At 40.0% G+C, this 24,089-nt stretch overlaps 1 protein-coding gene across 2 annotated transcripts in view; it reads left to right on the top strand.

Annotated features, from left to right (window-relative positions):
• The window catches only part of LOC311491770 (alpha-1,3-mannosyl-glycoprotein 4-beta-N-acetylglucosaminyltransferase B-like), a 45,641-nt gene extending 23,534 nt beyond the window's left edge, over positions 1 to 22,107 (top strand). Inside the window, exons 12-15 of one of the 2 annotated variants that reach the window (XM_084549792.1) lie at positions 2,240 to 2,318; positions 7,551 to 7,626; positions 8,978 to 9,090; positions 21,429 to 22,107. In XM_084549792.1, the coding sequence (XP_084405918.1) occupies positions 2,240 to 2,318; positions 7,551 to 7,626; positions 8,978 to 9,090; positions 21,429 to 21,446 (286 nt within the window). In that variant the 3' untranslated portion in view covers positions 21,447 to 22,107. The remainder of the gene's footprint in view (positions 1 to 2,239; positions 2,319 to 7,550; positions 7,627 to 8,977; positions 9,091 to 21,428) is intronic. The other variant, XM_084549793.1, reaches the window with a different exon arrangement.
• The last annotated feature ends 1,982 nt before the right edge of the window (positions 22,108 to 24,089 follow it).

Raw genomic sequence — 24,089 nt, 5'->3', positions numbered from 1 at the left:
TCTAGAAACCACAAGTCAGCCTGCACTTTGAGATCGAAGAGATTTGTTAGGATAATATGGTACAATGAGGTCTTCAAGATATGATGGAGCTAGGCTTTTAAGGGCCTTGTATGTAAGGAGGAGGGTTTTAAATTCTAGTCTACATTTTAAAGGGAGTCAGTGAAGAGAAGCTAAAACCATGGGCGTAGCAGACGCGGGGTACACGGGGGACATGTCCCCCGCACTTCCTGTATCTGTGTCCTCCATCCCCCACAGTTTTTACAGCCATTACAACCACTTACTGTATTCCCTCCTCTTTCGCGGGGGTTACGTTCCAGACTCCCCCTGCGAAAAGAAAATCCGCGAAGTAGCGACCACATATTTATTTTATTATTTATGCTGTTTTATATGTATTTATTTTATCAATTATACTGTTGTATATGTATTTTAAACCTTTATGAACCCTTCCCACACTCTTATTAACCATTTCCATACTCTTATAAACACTTTCTATGCTCTTAAACACTTTCTACACTCATAAACATACTGTGGCGTCCGACCAGACATTAAAAGGATGATGAGGAGTTGGTCGCAAACCTTTCTTTTATTACATGAACCGTAATAGTTACTGTCGGCTGTAACTATGCCAAAACAACAACAATGACAGTTAACTTGTCTGACTCCGTTCTTCATCTGCTCCTCACTCATACCCCCTAAACACACACGCAGGACTCTCTCTTCCGCACCTCATCCCACCCCCTCGCTTTCTCATCCAACCACATACACCTTCACAGAGTCAGAAATCACAGAATTTAAGCATTATAACAAGAACATTACTTCAGGGTCGCTACACTACGTACATAATAATTTTAACAACAAAAAAAATATATGTAATAATAAATATATGTAATAATTTTAACAACAAGGCAGGCATCGTAGGGCTTTAAATTAAGTAATTAACTGCAACACTGTTACCGAAAGTTCACACAACAACGCACAGAAACACTACGCGCAGCAAGATCACAAGGTGAAATGAACAAGGCGAGATGCTGAACGCTTGGTGTATGCGCAGGATGATGCGATTTTATTGCCCGTATTTTCCCGCGATATAGCGAAATTTTTGCGATACAGAATTAGATATGTATGAATTAAAAACCCGCGAAGTAGCTAGGCGAGGGAACACTGTAATATGATCTCTCTTGCTAATACCTGTCAATTCTCTTGCTGCTGCATTTTGGATCAATTGGAGGCTTTTTAAAGAGCAATTTGGACAGCCAGACAGTAATGAATTAGAGTAATCCAGCCTTGAAGACACAAATGCATGAACTAGTTTTTCAGCATCACACTGACACAGGATGTTCCTAATTTTAACAATATTACGCTGGTGAAAGAAGGCAGTCCTGGTTATTTGCTTTATGTGCAAATTAAAGGACATATCCTCATCAAATATAACACCAAGGTTTTTCACAGTACTGTGTGTGTTTGGGGCGGCTGTGGCTCAGTAGGTAGAACGGGTTGTCCACGAACCTGAGGATTAGCGGTTCGATCCATGGATGAACATGCCAAAGTGTCCTTGAGCAAGACACTGACCCCCCAGTTTCTCCCAGTGCGTGGCACTGGTGTGTGAATGTGTGTGTGCTTGTGTGAGCGAATGGGTAGATGTGTAAAGCTTTGAGTACCAATAGGTAGAAAAGCACTATATAAAAGCCATTTACCATTTACTGGAGGCCAAAGAAAACAGGTAATTAGATAATGAATCTCTGAGATGTTTAGGACCAAATACAATGACTGTTTTGTCTAAAAGTTTAAAAGTAGAAAATTATGGGTCATCCAAGCTAACAGAACAGGAACGTGAAGCAGCGTATTAGTCCTAGCACAAAGCCCTGAGGAACTCCATAACTTACTTTTGTAGAGGAATCATTATTGACATGGACAAACTGTAATCTGTCTGACAGATAGGATTCACACCAGTCTAAAGCAGTTCATTTAAACTTGATCACACTTTCATGTCTCTTTTTATCCAAGTCTCAAGTCTGTAGTAAAATATTGTGATCAATAGTGTCAAATGCAGCACTAAGATCTAGCAGAATAAGTATAGAGACAAGTCCATTGTTTGAAGCCATGAGGAGATCGTTGGTAATGATATGGTAGAAATTTGATGGAATATTTTCACTGGGACACATGGACACACAGGGACATGTGTTCATGGCATTCATCTGCTGGACAATTTTTTACACCTGTATTCTATTTCTTATTGTAGGTACCGGTTTTGCAGCGGAAATATTGAAATCAGTGGAGATAAATTCTACAACACAACAGTGGAAGTGCTGCCCAGTAATGTGAGTAACCTATTTTAGAAGTAATTGCAAGGTGTCTCATCTCATGCGTAGTTATATTTGATTAGAGTAATAACTGGCTAGTGTTAGGTTTCCTCAAAACTTCACACAAATGCAGACACTAACATAAGGTCAGGCAATTGAACTGTTTAATGAAAGGGGGAAAAAACACAAGGAGCAAAATGGTGATGTTAGTTGCTTTGCAGACTGGAGCGAGAGCAGGACTAAATGCAGAAGTTGGTAAACACGGAATGGCTGCTTATAAGGCCATGCATAAGACACAGTTACACATACAGTACATACTGTACATGTGGGACTAACAGTTAATAAATACACAAGTGTACAGTATGCACATGTTTTGTTTTCTGTGTTCCTTTTCACCCCACACAGTGTGTGCATATGTGTATTCTTTGTTCCATCACTGTCGTCAGACAGGTCTTGATTTTCATCTCCAATGTTGATGCCTGAGGAAAGAGTGGCAAGGCAACAGGAAACCCCCAACACAACAACAATATCATCTATCACTTCACTGACAGTGTGCATGTACGTGCGACTTTAGTGTGTGCGTGTCACACTAAAGCCGAAAAGTGGTCATGCCATGGTTGACCTTTGAGTAAAGTTAGACAGACTTGGAATCACTGTGTGGAAGATAAGACAAAACCATGTAATGCAAGATGATTCCAGAGCCAAAGGCATTACATTGTAAGTGATACAACAAACCAATGTGTGAGCCATTTTCTGACGTGAAAAACTGTCAAGAAAAATGAGCAAATAAAGGCGATACAATTTTATAAAAACAAAATTAATCAAAGATGAGCTCATTCTGTGTGGCAAAAAAAAAATAATTGTAGGCCTCTATATTTATATACACTAGCAGTCAAATGTTTGGACACACCCTCTCATTTAATGTTTATCATTTAATCTTTATTTTCATGACTGTTTACATTGTAGATTGTGAAGACATCAAAACTATGAATGAAGACACATGGAATTATGTAGTAAACAAAAAAGTGTGAAATCTATGGGGCCTTTATTGTAGCAAAACTATTTGCAAATGTGTAAAAAAAAATCCGGGCGTGTAACCAGATTTGCAAATGTGTAAAAAAAATCTGTGTGTGTAACTAGATTTGCAAATGTGTAAAAAAAAATCTGTGTGTGTAACTAGATTTGCAAATGTGTAAAAAAATATCTGTGTATGTGTAACCAGTTTTTCAAATGTGTAAAAACAATCCGTGTGTGTAACCAGATTTGGCAATGTGTAAAAAAAATCAGCAAATGCGTACATTGATCTGTATGCGTAGACAGATCTGTAAATATGTGATCTGGCCTCTCCATTGGATGTGTTCTTACACGTGACTTTTGCTACACTTCTGCCGCGGCAGATCCGCAAATGCGTGCGGAGATTTGCAAATGCGTGTGGAGATTTGTCTGTGTGCCTCTGTAGCTATACAGCTACATACCACCAGTGGGCGCTAGGCTAGCACCCAATGATATTAGCTACCGGCTACCTGGTCTGGCTGGTACCACAGACTGTATGCCTGGGACGAACAGTGGACCCGATCCCGATGCAGTGGAGGCTGGATGGCGTGCTGTAACTACATAATTTTTTTTACACATTTGCAAGTCTGGTTACACACACATATTTTTTTTTACACATTTGCAAATCTGGTTACACACAGATGTTTTTTACACATTTGCAAATAGTTTTGCTACAATAATGGCCTCATAGAAATCACTCCAAATATTAAATTTAAGAACTGAAGGCCAGTCAGCCGGGAAAATTCCAAAAACTTTGAATGTGTCCCCAAGTGCAGTTGCAAAAACCATCAAGCGCTACAATGAAACTGGCTCACATGAGGACCACCCCAGGAGGTGTCTGCTGCTGAGGATAAGTTCATCCGAGTCACCAGCCTCAACAACTGCAAATTAACAGCACCTCAGATTAGAGCCCAGATCAATGCCACACAGAGTTCTAGTAGCAGACACATCTCTACATCAACTGTTCAGAGGAGACAAGCAGAAGAGATTTGTTTGGGCCAAGAAACGATAGATGGATGGATGGATGGATGGATGGATGGATGGATGAACGCTTTTCACTGTTGCAGCAGCAATGTACAGGCACTCAACACCATACATAATGTATAACAAAAAGCTAAAATCAACAATAAAAAAAAATTAAAAAATAGAGAACTAAAAAAACAAAAATCTATACACAATATTTACAAGAATTATAAGATAAGTGGATATTAATATTGAAATGAAATGAATATTAAAATTGAATTAAACTGCAATGAAATATTATGAATTTACAACCAATAACCAAACAACCATGTGCGAATGTGCAAGAAAAACAAAAGTCCAGAGTGTCATCCGTCACACACAGATGAGGAGTTGTACAGACTAATGGCTTGAGGCAGGAAAGATTTCCTATAGCGTTCTTTGAGACAACGAAGTTGTCTGAGTCTTCTGGAGAAGGTGCCCTGTTGTCTGTCTATTGTGTGGTGGAGAGGGTGGTCAGCGTTATCCATGATTGATAACAGTTTGTTTAGAATCCTCCTCTCCACCATTGATTAAAATATTTCCTGTCTGCAGCCAATGACGGAGCCAGCCTTCCTGATCAGTTTGCTCAGTCAGGCTGTAATGCTGTTCCTCCCAGCAGACCACAGTAAATAGAGTCTGCTGCAGCCCTTCTTGTACACAGCTGTACTGTTGGTCCTCCAGTTCAGTCTGTTGTCGATGGTCACTCCCAGGTTTGTAATCCTCCACCACCTCCAGATCCCTACCAAGGATGCTGAGGGGCAGAGGAGCTGTTGGACTGGTGGGGAGTTTGAGGTTTAAATAGCAACATCTGTGGGTGTAGCCCGTCATAAACTTGTTTGACTAGTTGTCTGTTAACGTCTGTTAACTGCTCTAATGACCCATTCACAGTCAGTGGCTCCTGTCTGATGACTTGTTCAAAACAATACACCATAGAGACAGTATGTCAATGGATGGCGGAACTGCTCCTCAAAAGTAAAGAAACAGCACCCCCATGCTAACTGGCTGCATGATAGATCATAAGCACCACCTGCATGTTGCACGTTCCCTATTGATTTTGTTGCGATTTTCAGGGGTCCATGCAACGACGTTGCAGGATCCCTATTTTTCTTCAGATTTTTATTCTTCTTCACCTTCTGTTCCTTCTGCTTAGCTGAAAGTGTCTGCCCAGGACAAACTGAAAGGGCCTGAAACTGAAAAGACATGAGACCAGGGGCCTCATGTACAAAGACTTGTGTGGATTTTCTTCGAAAACATGGCACACGCTCAGATCCAGAAGCACATTTCCTTTGTACATCCCAATCAAGCACACATATTGTAACGGACCCCTCCCTGTCCACGCCCCTTTTGAATATGCAAATTATATTTTAATTGACCCTGCGCCTGAGATTCCCCTGTCTGCACGATCAGAAAATGAAAACATAAGAATGAGAATCAGAATCAACGTAAGAGCTGGTTACATAAAAAACAAAACAACAATACATAATTTTAACTGTTTTCCCACACAGTGTCACACATAACATACACTAACGGTACGTAATATTTAGCTAATACTAACGCTAACTTAATTAAACAACTATTCAAATAAAAGGTTTTCAGAAAAAGAAAACGAGTAAGAAGAATGAGTAAGAAGGGAAAAAAGAAGAACTTCACAGAAAGCGAATTGGAGACGTTATTCACTGGAGTGGAGGTGCGCAAAAATGTACTCTTTGGTGCGCTGTCCACCACGCGCCACAATGTTTGTAGCATATCCCACCGAAAGATGGTCTCACACTTGAACTGATGATTTGGGGGCGGCTGTGGCTCAGTAGGTAGAGCGGGTTGTCCACGAACCAAAGGGTTAGCGGTTCGATCCCCGGAACGTGCCACATGCCGAAGTGTCCTTGAGCAAGACACTGAACCCCCAGTTGCTCCCAGTGCGTGGCACTGGTGTGTGAATGTGTGTATGCTTGTGTGAGCGAATGGGTAGATGTGTCTGAGACTGTAAAGCGCTTTGAGTGCCAATAGGTAGAAAAGCGCTATATAAAAGCAAGGCCATTTACCATGATTTCCGGTTTTTAATAAAATTCCCAGAAACAACGTAAGAGCTGGTTACAGAAAAAACAAAACAACAATACATAATTTTAACTGTTTTCCCACATAGTCTAGCTAATATTTAGCTAATACTAACTAACATTAGCTAACGCTAACTTAATTAAACAACTATTCAAATAAAAGGTCAGATCATCTTAATGTATTATAACAACAAATACAGACCTTGTGCCTCTTCGGAGGGTTTCTAATAGCTCGATCACGTCCTTATCGCTCTGTCACTTACTATTTGATTCTTAGCGGAACCTTTCTGCTGTAGCGGAACACTTTCAAAATAAAAGCCCTTATAATTAAAAATGGGAAATAAGACATTGTAAACTTAAAATCATGGTTTAAACACATAATAAAAATAACAAAATAATTATGTAACAGGGCTATCCCTTTTTTATGGCCAAAACATAAATTGGGTTAGTTACAATGTTGGTTATTGCGTTTGCGCATCACATATGATCTGTACATTGATTGAATTAAAATTTTTAAATTTAAAAATGTAAAATTTTCGCTTTTATAGCAATGTGTGTGCAGTCGATAGCTCTGATTACATTCGGAAAACCGGCTCTCGCTGCAAATTGCGCTTTAATGTTGACCTGTTCAGGTGCATTGTTTGGGAATTTGATATACCTGGCTGACATGCGGATAACTCCCACACGGCTGGCATGGCTCTGCTCAGTCACAGTCCCAATCGTTCGGACTAATTGTTTTCACATTTATGACAGTTTCACCTCTAAGTGTCGCCAAAGGATTAAATTATATTTAAATTGACCCTGCACCTGAGATTCCCCTCTCTGCACAATCAGAAAATGAAAACATGAGAATGAATAAGACGGGAAAAAAAGAAGTTAACAGAAAACGAATTGGAGACGTTACTCACTGGAGTGGAGGTGTGCAAAAATCAATGGGAAAATATTAAAATGTAAGTCAGTGATTTTGACAAAGTTTAGGCCAGCAGAGAAGGCTTTGCTGGCCCTGACGGCCCACCACTGACATTTATGTTCTGTAGAACATTTATACATATATAATGTTATTGTTTTTCAGCCCTGTGTTGTGAATGTGTTATTAGGTGCTTTCTGCAGACACACTCTATAGACTGATATTTCTTTTCTTTAGGCGTCAGAAAGAGACAAAGTAGTCATTGGCCCGTCCTCTCACTACAAAGAATCTGATAACGACTTTATCATTATTGGTAAGTACATCCAGTAAATCACAACAGATAAATCACTCCTCTTGTGCATAAAAGCAGTCACACAATGGGAACAATGGCATACTTTTAGAGAAAAAAAGTAAATCAGGGTGAGGACTTGGGTTCAGATTACATTTAATCAGTGTGCAAGATGTGAGTATAAGTCATAGTCATTGTAATGTCCTCTTAAAGGGTAACTACTGTTTTTTACAACCTGGACCTTATTTCTGGCATAAAATATGATCATTTACTCACCCATATAACACTTGTGTAATCTGTAGTCATTCGGGAGATATTTAGATCTGCGTATATCCATATAGTGGGAATGACTGGGGCACCGAAACACAGCCTCTAAATAACACATTATCTACAGAGAGACATACACTATAACCAGCATGTACAACAACATTTGCTGCCTTCATCCTTAAATAAGAGCCACCTGTTTGACAGCATTTTTTTCACAGAAAGAATGACCTCACTAATTGAACTCGAAACTGCTGTTATTTTGAACACGCCCTTTTCAATTAATGATTAAATTACACAGAATCAGCAACATGCATGGCACGGCTGTTGCGTCTGTTGGTTTTCTATTACTCTACTACACCTACTAGTAAATTATTTGCCATGTAGAAATGTAATTTAAACCAAAAACAGCACTTGATCTTGTTAGTGATGTTGGATTGCTATTATTTTGAACACAACAATGTTGAATTTGTATAATTAGTATTCGTCAGCCATGTCTGACATGAATGCCAAAGCTGGCTGTGAAACAACACAGATTAATGATGACTGAGAACCTTCACAGACATAGCACGGATTAAGCATGCAGTGTTGAAATTAAACCGTGAAATTATTATAATAATACATTTAATAGTAAATATTTCCTCAAATTTCCTATCAAATACTGGCGCTCCATTACTTTCTGTGGGAGTGCTCATCAAGTCTTCTGCACCACTGGCCCACATGAGTGATTAGAGCTTTACTGGCACTCAGCTTGGTTGTCAGACAACTTATGTGAATGGAATCAAAATAACCTGCTAATTACACATGTTTTGCCTCTGACTTATAATACTAACTTAATCAATATTGCAGTGCAAACCTGCTATAGTTGGAGAGACTGTTTTTAGCTGTGCTAGCTGAATAGGTTTACAGTTGACTGTATTTATACTTAATTAGCAAACAAGCTATACATGCCGACATCATTAATCATGACTGTAATGTTAAACATCAGCATATTAACATTGTAACTGTGAACCTGCAAGTAGCATTTAGATAAAATTGCATTAATAATGTAATGTTACTGGCAAATAGTACATTTTAAAACAACAACATAAAAATTAAATGTCTGTTTCAGGTGCATTCGAGAATGGAGTAGCTGAAGGTCAGATTGAAGAAGCGCTGCAGCCAATCTCTGCATTACGTCTGGTGGTTCAATCTAACTCTGACGTCTGGGCTCTGCTGAGTGAGGTCTGACTGGTGCACTTGTCTCTTGTCTGAAACACGCACTTACCTGTGTTTGTGTATATGTGCTTAAAACATGGCACAGTTAATCAGCAACAATATATCTGAGTCAACATACTAATCCTGAAATCAAGAAATGAAATTGCTTAGATAACATGCAGCTATGGATCAAATAAGTCACAAATCAACAGCCAGTTACTCACTGTTATTGCTTTGGGAAGAAGAGAGACACTGTATACATTGTACAGTATTACTCTGTTTCAGCACACACTCACTGCTTTTAGTAAAAGTAAATTTAAAATGAATAATGACACAGAAGGTTTACTGCTAAAAGGGGTTTTGTAGTCGATCGTAATATTCACAAACTAGAATCACGTAGAGCCAGCCAGAAAGTGTCAATTAAAGGTAAATCAGCTGGTCTTACAACATCCAGGATTCTTCCACTGACAATGACTTATTTTATAAAGATACTAACATCAAACTAACGTCAAACTTGAACTCTTACTGTATAGCACAGATGGGTGCTTTTATACATTCTGGCTGTCTAAACTTCTCCTCAGGTGTGTGTGGGAGCATGTTAAGCAGGCTGGATTAACATCTTTTTTGCCTCTCTCTGCGTTTACATTTTAGGCAAAGATATACTTTCATTATTCACACTGGCTGTGTTCCATTTGGCTGCATCGCTGTGCCACATGACACTTAGAGGCAAGGAAAGGGAAACCTACTTTACATGGAGCACAGGTGGCACTTGAGGGACAAAGACGCTGAATATTCTATCAAATGATAATCAAAAGCAGCAGGTAGCTTGATGAAACTTCTCGCATAAGCAAAGTTGTTTAGCAGTCAACAAGAAACAGGGCAGACATGTTGTGTGCTAAAGTTTGAGACCTCACAACAAATGGGAAATAAGAATATGAAATATTCATGAAATATGAAAACAGGGTCAGCACAACTGGTGCACATCATTGTGTGCCAGTATAAAAAGAGTTGAATCCTACCTTCATGCTGCACAAAAAGGCTTCAGGTTAGTCAAGTATCGGCCCTTCCAGTATTAAATTTGAAGAAACTCACTCTTCATTCTTTATTTCCTTGATGTTAACATCACAAATCATATGTTTTCATGTCTGTCTTAAACCTGTTTTCAGTGTGTTTATACAGTATTACATACTTTCATGTGAATGTGGTGGACTGCCCATGAATTCTGCAAAATGTCCAAAATATATTAATTAGTTTAAAAGAAGTTGGCTGCAAACATGTAACACAGAATTAGGTGACATTTATATAATATTTTGTTCTAGGCTTTACACATTTTATTTATACTGTATTGATCCCACATGGGCAAATTGGCAGTTAGGAGAAATAAATTCATTCATTCGTTCATTCATCTTCTGTACCCGCTTATTCCTGGTAATGGTCGGGGGGGTCTGCTGGAGCCTATCCCAGCTGTCAGAGAAATAAATTGACCCAGAAAAATAAAAGTTGCATGGTCGACGGGGAGACAATACGAACAAGAGCGTGTCTATTGAAAATGTTTCTTACTTTAGTATATAATTTTCTTGCATTTCTCTGGTCATTGCTGAGCTGTAGTGATGGAATAGTCACCAAATAAGAGTTTATACCCCACATTTTGTAATCATAAGGGAAGCAACCTATAAGAATCCGAGTAAATATTTTGTCAATTAAAGGTCAATATGATAGCCTCTGCAAACTATTGTTTGTTCTTTCATCTTAAATCATGTTCAGCATCACATTTTTCCCATAGTTATTCACGCCTCCCCTGTAGTGGCTCCTTGATCCCCACACCTCAAGTTTGAGAACAATTGCTTTACAGTGTGCTGTTGGCTAAATGCACTGCAACTCAAGAGCACAAATGCAAATTGATAGTATACTGTTTCCTCAAAAACTGGACTCAAATGCAGACACTGACTCAAACCTAGACAACTGACCTGTTTAATAACAAAACAACACAAGAGGTGGAAAATAGTTGAAGACAGTGGAATCCCTAGGCAGCTGGTGGCAGGTGGTCATTGTACTGTAGTCTGGAGAGAGCTGGGCTGAATGCAGAGGTTGATTAAAACTCACCCAAGCAAACACCGGGAGAAGAAAAGACAGGAGTCAAAAAGTAGTAGACAAGAACGAGAAAACATCTTACAAATCTCAAAGGCATTGTCACATGAGTACCACCAAATAAACTGGTGGAACAAACTTTCGAAGCTGGACTCAGAGACCTGGGCCCGTATTCCAAAAGATTCTTAGCACAAAGAGTTCTCCTAGTGGCCAAATTCTAAGAAAATTCTTAGAATCATTATGTTTTCTAAGAATATCCCCTCAAAGTTAAGAGTAGCTCCTAGTAAAGATAAAAGGTATTCCTAAAGAATCTTAGCTCTTAAGAGAGCTCCTAACGTGAGATCTGTTAAGAGCAGCGAGGAGGACTTTTAGGAGGCTTAGGAATTTCTTAAGCAGAGGAGAAAATGGCTGAAAGAAGAGGCAGGAGAGATATTCTCCAAATACTGAATGACAATCGAGCTTGTTATAATCGCAATATCACCGGAAATGAAAGTCATCAGAACACCGAGGTATTTAGCAACAAGAAAAATGCAAAAATGCAACAATGCAGCAGTGATGACTTGGGGCCAAATCTACGTCTCAAAACACTTTTATTCTCATTGACCAGTTCAGCCAGAAGCAAACACCGTTTCTCTGTCCAGTTGGGTTTCCTACTTCTTTTCTTCTCCATTGCTGTTTGGTTTGTGGAAAATTTGAACGCCAACCAACACTGCTTCTTCTAGGCCGGTTAGCAATCACAGAAATTGATGAAACCTGAGCCATTTTAACCTTGTTAATACCAAATGGATGAAGGGCAAAAATTACTAGCATGGTAAATGAATGGAAGCCAATAAATTGAACTATCAGTATGTGAATACTGTGCAAGTGGGAGTTTTCACACATTTTGTAGGATAATTTTTAATTATAGCTTACTATTTATTTATTTTTATGTAAAGTATTATTTATAATTACACAGTCTTCATAGAGATTAGATTCTATTATTAAGTCTATTGATTTGACGGTCCATTCTAGGCCAGTGTTGTTATTAGGGGTCCATGCAACAACGTTGCAGGATCCCTATTGTTTTTCTTCCGATGTTTAGGGGTCCATGCAATGATGTTTCTTATTATTAGGGCCCAAGCAACGAAGTAGCAGGGGCCCAACAGGGCCATGCAACAGGAGTTGCAAGGACCCTATTGTTTTCTTACTTTCCGCCTCTTTGCTCAGCTTTATCTGTGCCTAAACATGCACGAAAAGTCCTGAAAATTTGCAGAAGCCTTCATTCGCCTGAAAAATTTAATCTGTGAGGGTCTTGAGCACGGGCGTGGGAAAATGGCTCTGTAGCGCCATTTACGGACCAGCCCCTGAAGCCTGTTGCGCCTAAAAATCTGAAAATTTGCACACATATGTAACATCCCAGGGCAAATAAAAGAGTCAATTGGAGCCATATTGTAAACCCAACAGGAAGCCTGTTATTTGATTGAAACTGTGAAAATTTGACCTATTTTTTGTTTTGGTATTTAAACCTCCAGGCTTGATGCCTTATCAGATTGACTTCAAAAGTTGGAAATAAGTTGTTGAAAGATAGGCGAATGAAAATTACATACGTTTTTGACTTTTCATTGAAGGGGTGTGGCCGTTCTGGCCCCTCAAAGTTCCATGACTCGCCATGAAACAGGAAGTTGCATTAAACGTGCTGTAATTCAGCCATACTTTGTCCAAACTGCATCAAACTTCACAGTATTGTTAATGGTCCCTAACTGCACACATCCATATGTCAATATTCATACAATTATTGTAGCGCCACCTATTGAGAACAGGAAATGTCTTATTAGGGCCCGAGCAACGAAGTGCAGGGGCCCAACGGGGCCATGCAACGGAGTTGCAAGGACCCAATTGTTTTCGTACTGTTTCTTTTTATTATTAGGGCCCGAGCAACGAAGTGCAGGGGCCCAACGGGGCCATGCAACGGAGTTGCAAGGACCCTATTGTTTTCGTAATGTTTCTTTTTATAAGGGCCCGAGCAACGAAGTGCAGGGGCCCAACGGGGCCATGCAACGGAGTTGCAAGGACCCTATTGTTTTCGTACTGTTTCTTTTTATTAGGGCCCGAGCAACGAAGTGCAGGGGCCCAACGGGGCCATGCAACGGAGTTGCAAGGACCCTATTGTTTTCGTACTGTTTATTATTATTATTAGGGCCCGAGCAACGAAGTGCAGGGGCCCAACGGGGCCATGCAACGGAGTTGCAAGGACCCTATTGTTTTCGTACTGTTTATTATTAGGGCCCGAGCACGAAGTGCAAGGACCCTATTGTTTTCGTGCTGTTTATTATTATTATTATTAGGGCCCGAGCACGAAGTGCAAGGACCCTATTGTTTTCGTACTGTTTATTATTATTATTATTATTATTATTATTATTATTTTCCAGGATTTTTAGAAAATCCTACGCATGCCTAAACATGCACGAAAAGTCCTGAAAATTGGCAGAAAGATTCGTTCGCCCGAAAATTGTAATGTATCAGGGCCTCGAGCACGGGCGTGGCAAAATGGCTCAGTAGCGCCACCTACAAAATTTCTACGGACCAGCCCCTGAAGCCCGTTGCGTCTAAAAATCTGGAAATATGTCACGTATATGTAACATCCCAGGACGCACAAAAAAGTCTCTTGGAGCCATATTCTAAACCCAACAGGAAGTCTGCTATTTTGATTAAAAGTGTGAAAATTGGAGAAAATTGGAGAAAATTGGAATTAATCAGCAATTTTTTTTAAGGCATTAAACCTATCAGATTGACTTTAAAAACTATGGAATTAGGTAGTTGAACACTTGATGAACATAAGCATATTTTTTGTTGACTTTTCGTCGATGTGGCGTGGGTCTGCTGGCCCCTGAAAGTTTTTTTGACGCGCCATGAAACAGGAAGTTGCATTAAACGTGCTTTAAACGTGCTTTAATTCAGTCCAAAGTGCATGAAACTTTACAGTATTGTTACTGGTCCCTAACTGAACACATCCATATGTCAATATTCATGCAATTATTGTAGCGCCACCTATTGTGGGCAGGAAATGTCTGATTTTAAATAGAGTCTGTTGTATGAGCTGCCATTCCTGTCGGGATGATTTTTATTGTCTTCAGATGTTATCAGGACATACTTATGATCTTCATGAACACTCCCTGCGAAGATTGTGAGTTTTCGTTAAACTTTAGGGCCTTTTATGGTAGTGAAAGTGAAAAGTTGCTCTTTCTCCCTCATTTCATCATCAGTGCACACGTAGTTCGCTGCTTTGTCCAGCAGATGGAGCCAAAGTATTTCTCTCTGCTGGCTGAATGTCAGCGTGTGTGTGTGTGTGTGTGTTGGTTAAACTTCTAATGATTGGTGAGGCTGTTTTAACATACTTTGATGACACAGAGAGAATAATTATACAACTGTTTGTTGATGCCACAGAGAGAATACAGTCAAAAGAGTTTGGTGTTGCCGCCGCTATGGCGATGCTAGTTCCGTTAGCCTGTCTATGGTGTTTCGCATTGTACGTTAGCATTAAGCTAGCGGAGTTTATTTATCGTTGTTATAGATAGATAGATAGATAGATAGATAGATAGCTAGATGTACAGTAGATAGATAGATAGATAGATAGATAGGTAGGAAGGTAGATAGATAGATAGATAGATGTATAGGTAGGTAGGTAGGTAGATATGTAGGTAGATAGATAGATCGATAGATGTATAGGTAGGTAGATAGATAGATAGATAGATGTATAGGTAGTTAGGTAGGTAGATATGTAGGTAGATAGATAGATAGATAGATAGATAGATAGATAGATAGATGTATAGGTAGGTAGGTAGATAGATGTATAGGTAGGTAGGTAGGTAGATAGATAGATATATAGATATGTAGGTAGGTAGATATGTAGGTAGGTAGATAGATAGATAGATAGATGGATAGATGGATAGATGGGTTTTATTTATATTAAACTTAAATTAGGAGTGACAAAATAAATCCTTGAAGCAAGAACACTTTGCCTGTCATTGGAGAACTGTTAGCTATCGTGCCACGGTGCACTGTTACTCCACTGTATCCCCTGAGAAATGCAGTGACCCCGTCCTTGCTGGACGCCGACAAGCGTGGATTGCGAGGGCCCGTTCAACGCTGCTTGCAGCTTTAATTATTATTATTATTATTATTTTCCAGGATTTTTAGAAAATCCTACGCATGCCTAAACATGCACGAAAAGTCCTGAAAATTGGCAGAAAGATTCGTTCGCCCGAAAATTGTAATGTATCAGGGCCTCGAGCATGGGCGTGGCAAAATGGCTCTATAGCGCCACCTACGGATTTTCTACGGACCAGCCCCTGAAGCCCGTTGCGTCTAAAAATCTGGAAATATGTCACGTATATGTAACATCCCAGGACGCACAAAAAAGTCTCTTGGAGCCATATTCTAAACCCAACAGGAAGTCTGCTATTTTGATTAAAAGTGTGAAAATTGGAGAAAATTGGAGAAAATTGGAATTAATCATCAATTTTTTTTAAGGCATTAAACCTATCAGATTGACTTTAAAAACTATGGAATTAGGTAGTTGAACACTTGATGAACATAAGCATATTTTTTGTTGACTTTTCGTCGATGTGGCGTGGGTCTGCTGGCCCCTCAAAGTTTTTTTGACGCGCCATGAAACAGGAAGTTGCATTAAACGTGCTTTAAACGTGCTTTAATTCAGTCCAAAGTGCATGAAACTTTACAGTATTGTTACTGGTCTCTAACTGAACACATCCATATGTCAATATTCATGCAATTATTGTAGCGCCACCTATTGTGGGCAGGAAATGTCTGATTTTAAATAGAGTCTGTTGTATGAGCTGCCATTCCTGTCGGGATGATTTTTATTGTTTTCAGATGTTATCACGACATACTTATGATCTTCATGGTCACTCCCTGCGAAGATTGTGAGTTTTCGTTAAACTTTAGGGCCTTTTATGGTAGTGAAAGTGAAAAGTTGCTCTTTCTCCCTCATTTCATCATCAGTGCACACGTAGTTCGCTACTTTGTCCAGCAGATGGAGCCAAAGTATTTCTCTCTGCTGGCTGGCTTTTAGTGTGTGTGTGTGTGTTGTTTAAACGTGTAATGATGATTTTAGCTGTTTTAACATACTTTGATGACACAGAGAGAATAATTATACAACTGTTTGTTGATGCCACAGAGAGAATACAGTCAAAAGAGCCGAGACTATCTGTGCTGCCGCTTCTGGCATGCACGTCTCCACCTGAGGGTGGCAGTGTGGCGATTGCGATAGTAGTAGTTTCAAGAGAAGAAGTCGTTTTGCAGCTAAACTTCAGCCTTAATGATCGTTCAGGAGTTAAGAGAACATTTGTCTGTGAGTATTATAAATGCGTAGTCATGTGTGTTGCTGTAACCTGCTTATATAAGGTCGCGGTCGTTTGATGTTGCCGCCGCTATGGCGATGCTAGTTCCGTTAGCCTGTCTATGGTGTTTCGCATTGTACGTTAGCATTAAGCTAGCGGAGATTATTTTTTGTTGTTATCGATAGATAGGTAGATAGACAGGTTGCATTTGTCTCATGCACAGTTATACATAGTACAATGCACAGTGAAATGTATTGTTGTACCTGCAGCCACATACTTTGATGACACAGAGAGAATAATTATACAACTGTTTGTTGATGCCACAGAGACAATACATTCAAAAGAGTTTGGTGTAGCCGCCGCTATGGCGATGCTAGTTCCGTTAGCCTGTCTATGGTGTTTCGCATTGTACGTTAGCATTAAGCTAGCGGAGATTGTCCGTCGTTGTTATAGATAGATAGATAGATAGATTTTATTTGTCCCATGCACAGTTATACATAGTACAATGCACAGTGTAATGTATTGTTGTACCTGCAGCCAGTAGTAAAAAAAATATATAGGCTAAGTTCTACATTAAACAGTAGTTTGCACACAAGGTAAGCAATAGCCTATAAGTGTAACTGGTAGAGAAATAAAATAAAATAAAAATAAAAATAAAAATATAGACTAGTAAACTTAAAGGGGGAGTAGTTGTATATGTATACATTTACAGTCGGCCTATTTGTCAGTCTTTACTAGATGTAAAGAGAAGTAAGAGATACTTAGAGATACTTAAGATATATTCTTAATTTTATATTTAATCATCTTTTGTTGTATGTGTTTTAGTTTTACGGAAAACTTCAATTGGGAGTGACAAAATAAATCCTTGACGCAAGAAGACTTTGCCTCTCATTGGAGAACTGTTCGCTATCGTGCCACGGTGCATTGTTACTCCTTTGTTTCCCCTGAGATCTGCGGTGACCCCGTCCTTGCCGGACGCCGACTGGCGTGGATTGCGAGGGCCCGTTCAACGCTGCTTGCAGCTTTAATTATTATTATTATTATTAGGGCCCGAGCAACGAAGTGCAGGGGCCCAACGGGGCCATGCAACGGAGTTGCAAGGACCCTATTGTTTTCGTACTGTTTATTATTATTATTATTAGGGCCCGAGCAACGAAGTGCAGGGGCCCAACGGGGCCATGCAACGGAGTTGCAAGGACCCTATTGTTTTCGTACTGTTTCTTATTATTATTATTTTCCAGGAACTTTAGAAAATTCTACGCATGTCTAAACATGCACGAAAAGTCCTGAAAATTTGCAGAAAGATTCGTTCGCCTGAAAATTGTTAGTGTATATGGGCCACAAGCACGGGCGTGGCAAAATGGCTCAGTAGCACCACCTACGGATCTTCTACGGACCAGCCCCTGAAGCCCGTTGCGTCTAAAAATGTGGAAATATGTCACATATATGTAACATCCCAGGATGCACAAAAAAGTCTCTTGGAGCCATATTCTAAACCCAACAGGAAGTCTGCTATTTTGATTAAAAGTGTGAAAATTTGTGAAAATTGGACAAAAACAGCGTTTCTTAGAGTTTGTAAATGAGGTATTAAATCTTATCAGATTGACTTCAAAACTATGGAATTAGGTAGGTGGAATCTCGATGAACAAAAACTAAAATAGGCGCATATACTTTTCGTCGAAGTGGCGTGGGTCTGCTGGCCCCTGAAAGTTTTTTTGACTCGCCATGAAACAGGAAGTTGCATTAAACGTGCTTTAATTCAGTCCAAATTCAGTCCAAAGTGCATGAAACTTTACAGTATTGTTACTGGTCCCTAACTGAACACATCCATATATCAATATTCATGCAATTATTGTAGCGCCACCTATTGTGGGCAGGAAATGTCTGATTTAAATAGAGTCTGTTGTATGAGCTGCCATTCCTGTCGGGATGATTTTTATTGTCTTCAGATGTTATCACAACATACTTATGATCTTCATGATCACTCCCTGCGAAGATTGTGAGTTTTCGTTAAACTTTATGGCCTTTTATTATACTGAAAGTGAAAATTGTCACCATCTCCCTCATTCCATAATGATTGCACGTAGTTCGCTACTTTGTCCAGCAGATGGAGCCAAAGTATTTCTCTCTGCTGGCTGAATGTCAGTGTGTGTGTGTGTGTGTGTGTGTGTGTGTGTGTGTGTGTGTGTGTGTGTGTGTGTTGGTTAAACTTCTAATGATTGGTGAGGCTGTTTTAACATACTTTGATGACACAGAGAGAATAATTATACAACTGTTTCTTGATGCCATAGAGAGAATACAGTCAAAAGAGCCGAGACTATCTGTGCTGCCGCTTCTGGCATGCACGTCTCCACCTGAGGGTGGCAGTGTGGCGATTGCGATTGTAGTAGTTTCAAGAGAAGAAGTCGTTTTGCAGCTAAAGCAAAGAGCATAGCTATGCTTAGCTCTTTGCTATATAGCTAGCTATAGCTATGCTCTTTGGCTAAAGTTCAGCCTTACCGATCGTTCAAGAGTTAAGAGAACATATGTCTGTGAGTATTATAAATGTGTAGTCATGTGTGTTGCTGTAACCTCTTAGTATAAGGTCGCCGTCGTTCGATGTTACCGCCGCTATGGCGATGCTAGTTCCGTTAGCCTGTCTATGGTGTTTCGCATTGTACATTAGCATTAAGCTAGCGGAGATTATTCTTCGTTGTTATAGATAGATAGGTAGATAGATAGGTTGCATTTGTCTCATGCACAGTTATACATAGTACAATGCACAGTGAAATGTATTGTTGTACCTGCAGCCACATACTTTGATGACACAGAGAGAATAATTATACAACTGTTTGTTGATGCCACAGAGAGAATACATTCAAAAGAGTTTGGTGTTGCCGCCGCTATGGCGATGCTAGTTCCGTTAGCCTGTCTATGGTGCTTCGCATTGTACATTAGCATTAAGCTAGCGGAGATTATCCTTCGTTGTTATAGATAGATAGATAGATAGATAAATAGATAGATGTATAGGTAGATAGATAGATAGATAGATAGATAGATAGATAGATAGATAGATAGGTTTTATTTGTCCCATGCACAGTTATACATAGTACAATGCACAGTGTAATGTATTGTTGTACCTGCAGCCAGTTGTAAAAAACATATATAAGTACTACAGTAAACAGTAGTTTGCACAAAAGGTAAGCAATAGCCTATAACTGTAATGTACACCGATAGAGAAATAAAATAAAATAAAAATAAAAATATAGACTGAATAAAAATATAGACTAGTAAACTTGGGGGGGGGGTAGTTGTATATGTGGGCTACATAAATTTACATTATTTGTCAGTCTTTACTAGATGTAAAGAGAAGAGCTACTTAGATATACTTAAGATATATTCTTAATTTTATATTTAATCATCTTTTGTTGTATGTATTTCAGTTTCACAGTAAACTTCAATTGGGAGTGACAAAATAAATCCTTGAAGCAAGAAGACTTTGCCAATCATTGAAGAACTGTTGCTATCGTGCCACGGTGCATTGTTACTCCTCTGTATCCCCTGAGAACTGCAATGACCCCGTCCTTGCCGGACGCCGACAGGCGTGGGATGCGAGGGCCCGTTCAACGCTGCTTGCAGCTTTAATTTTGTAGTGTGTTTGTAGTGTGACCTGCTGTTATTGTCAGGGTGATTGGATTCACTTCAAATGTTGCCAGGACAGCCTTACACTTGTCTTGTGTTGGCACAGTATAACTCCAAAGTTAATATTTTGTGAAGTATATACCCAAACTTAATCAAACTTCATATCTTGATAATAACCTGATTCTGTACATGCACCCCAACTTTTGTGACCCCTGGTCTCTAGTGGGCGCTACAAAAGCAACATTTCAATATCTCAAAAACTGCAATAGCTAACTTCATTAAATTTGGCATACACAGTCTGCAAAATATTGTGTAGACGCCCATCAAGTTGTGTGACATTACATCCACAGGGGGCGCTACAGGTGACACAGAAACATTTCATATGACTTTCTGTGCGGAGTTTGCATGTTCTCCCTGTGTCTGCGTGGGTTCTCTCCGGGTACTCTGGCTTCCTCCCACCATCCAAAGACATGCTCATTAGGTTAATTGGTGATTCTAAATTGGCCGTAGGTGTGAGGGTGAGTGTGAATGGTTGTCTGTCTCTCTGTGTTGGCCCTGTGATGGACTGGCGACCTGTCCAGGGTGTACGCCTACCTCTTGCCCGATGACAGCTGGGAAAGGCTCCAGCAGACCCCCATGACCCTTAACAGGACTAAGCGGGTATAGACGATGAATGAATGAATGAACTTTTGAAGTATTCACCCAATCCTTATGAAACATCATTATAATATGCTTGCGTAAAATCATGCCAAACTTTCCACAAACGAAACAGCAATGGAGAAGAAAAGAAGTAGGAAACCCAACTGGACAGAGGAAGAGTGTTTGCCTCCGGCTCAATGAGAATAAAAGTGTTTAAGAGCTAGATATGGCTCCAGTGTTGCACTACAAGCCAAGCAGCAGGCATGGGAAAATATAGCACAACAGATAAATGCCTCCTTTCTGCCATTTTCTCCTTTGCTTAAGAAACTCCTAAGCCTCTTAAAAGTCCATCCTGCTCTTAGTAGATCTCACCTTAGGAGCACTCTTAAGAGCTAAGATTCCTTAGGAATACCCTTTATCTTTACCAGGATATACTCTTAACTTCGAGGGTAAATTTTGTATAAAACATCATGATTCTATGAATTTTCTTAGAATTTGGCCAATAGGAGCAACTCTTTGCGCTAAGAATCTTTAGGAATACGGCCCCTGATCAGCGATCCTGGGGGCTCAACTTGAATCCAGAAAGTGACTGGTTACAGTTTCATAGGGATCTCTGTGTGTGTGTTGTGTCCAATGGCAATGGGTTGGTTAACGCTCATTCTTGTTCTTATCCGTCAGGTACTCATTGAAGTTTAAAGACCACGGAGAAAAAGGAACCTGCTTTTCTCACACCAACACACACTGCCCATCTCAGAGCTTCACCTGGGCAAACTGCGCTACCTGCTGGAAAAAGACTGGAATTACATGATCTTCTTTCTTAACAAGGATTGTATAAAGTGCCTGAACACGGGTATGATCTGAGAGGAAAAATATTTAGAAGGTTCGTGTTTGTCTCGAGCCACACTGACATCACTTACTTTCAGTTCTAACAGCAATAATAAAGATGTTGAGTGTGTCTTTAAAGGTTCTCGGATAAAGATGTTGAGTAATAACATCTGAAAGGGAATCCTCCCTTCTTGTGGATAGATCAAATTGGCCCTATTGCTGGCTTAGACACTTTAATTTGTAACAAATAAAGAAATATATCCAGTATCACATTGTCTTTGGAGTATTTATATGTCCTCAAATTCACATTAAGTACAAACCTGCAGAACAAGTTTCCCAAAGTACAAACAGCCTTCTCAGGTCAACTATTACGGATTGATTTCATCGCATCACATCTGTGGCACTGAATAGCTCAAGGAAGTCAAGCCATTTTATACATAAACAAAGCAGATTTTTATATAAACAACAAAACAGTTTAAAGACCTTTCATTTTTACGAGACCCAAACACAAGGTAAAGCTCTATGTTTCATTTACAAGCATACACCTGATTTGGTGTTACGATAAACTTTTAAAAAGTCTGCTATTTTCCAAAAGACAAACACAATGTCTCATGCTGACAAGCCTTTGCATGTGTAAAGTGTAATGTATCTCATTCATTTGGGCAGCAGAGTAAAATTCATTTATTTATTCATCTTCTGTAACCTCTTATTGCTGTGAAGGGCTGCGGGGGGGCTGGAGCCTATCCCAGTTGTCATCGGGCGAGAAGCGGGGCACACCCTGGACAGGTCGCCAGTCTATCGCAGGGCTAACACAAGCATTCACACTCACATGCACACCCACGGCCAATTTAGAATCACCAATGAACCTAATGAGCATGTCTTTGGATGGCGGGAGGAAGCCGGAGTACGGAGAGGCCAGCCATCAATAACGATTTGGCTAGTGTGCTAGGTAGGCTTAAAGGGACAGTGGAGAGTAAGTTGGAGAAAATGGGAGATCACATTTACGATTATGGTAAGGAAAGATTTGCCATTGTTGGGACACGGAAGAAATTAGAGGGACAGGTAGTCAGATCTAGGCATGAGCAAGAGATTGATAGACTCATCCATTAGAGGAGACTCCTTAAGAGGCAGTGGAGGAAAGCTACAGAGGAGGAGAAGAAAGGTATTGATTGCTTACAGGCAGATGTGAGGGAGCGGTTGGTAGCGTTAAGATGGACGGAGAACATTAGGAAAAAAAGGAAAAGGAAGGAGCGGGCTAGAAGAGCATTCTATAAGGATACATTTAGATTTGCGAAGTTGCTATTTAGCAAGGAAAAGAATTGTAGCCTCACGGTACCAAAACAGAAGCTTGAGGAGTATTTGGAGGAGGTGCATAAAGATATGGACAGCTTTAGTAAGTTGGCACTACCCTCTGATATTCCACCTATTGATGAAATAGGTAGCCAGTGTGTTGACAGCCCACCAAGGTGGAAAGAGGTTCAAGATGTGGTAAGATGTGCAAGAGCCTCTTCAGCCCCAGGACATAATGGGGACCCCTACTGGCTGTATAAGAATGCACCAGATGTGCTGAGGTTCCTGTGGAAATTGATGAAGGTAGTATGGAAGAAACAGGTTATTCCCAAGGCATGGTGCAGGGCAGGGGGGATTTTTATTCCCAAAGAGAGTGACTCATTGGAGATAAACCAGTTTAGACCAATCAGTTTACTTAATGTTGAGCGGAAGGTTTTCTTTAGTGTTGTGGCACAGAGGTTGTCCAGTTACTTGGAAAAAAACAGACTAATTGATGCGTCGGTGCAAAAGGCTGGGATCCCTGCCTTCTCGGGATGCTTAGAGCACACCGGCATTTGGCACCAAATTCAGTTAGCAAAGCAAGAGAAGAGAGACCTTTTTGTTGTTTTCTTAGACCTGGCTAATGCTTTTGGGTCAGTACCACATAGTCTGCTATGGGAAGCATTTGACTTCTTTAGGGTCCAAGGTAGTATAATAAGCTTAGTCAAAGCCTGCTTTTTTGACATACAACTCTGCTTTACCACAGAAGAGTACACTACAGCATGGCAGCATGCTTTACTAACCTTTACAATGGCAATGGAGGTTGTTATTAGGGCTTCCAAATGGGTGGTAGGTGGAGAAAAGCTTCAGTGAGGGCTTCGCCGCCCTCCAATTAGGGCCTACATGGCTGACATGATGACTACAACGTCTACCGCTCCTTATAAACAGATAAACAGCAACCTGCAGTGGGCTAGGATGAAAGTGAAGCCTAGTAAATCTAGGGGCATTTCAATTGTTAAGGGAGAGATAGTAGATAAGAAGTTTGCTGTAAATGATGAGGTGGTCCCCACTGTTAGGGAGGAATTTACACAAACTATCTATAGGCAAGTAAAATTATTCTCTAACACCTACGGTGCTAGAGAAGCCGGTGAAGAGTTTGGGGAGATAGTATGATGCAAGTCTCAGTGATAACGCCCAGTTTGAAGGTTTGAGGCAGGAAATGATTCAAGGCATTTCAAGCATAGA

Source organism: Chelon labrosus, assembly GCF_963514085.1.
Source record: "Chelon labrosus genome assembly, chromosome: 8".
NCBI classification, from domain to species: Eukaryota; Metazoa; Chordata; class Actinopteri; order Mugiliformes; family Mugilidae; genus Chelon; species Chelon labrosus.
Note: the sequence above shows the minus strand (reverse complement) of the source record. Positions and strands in the feature narration are given on the sequence as shown.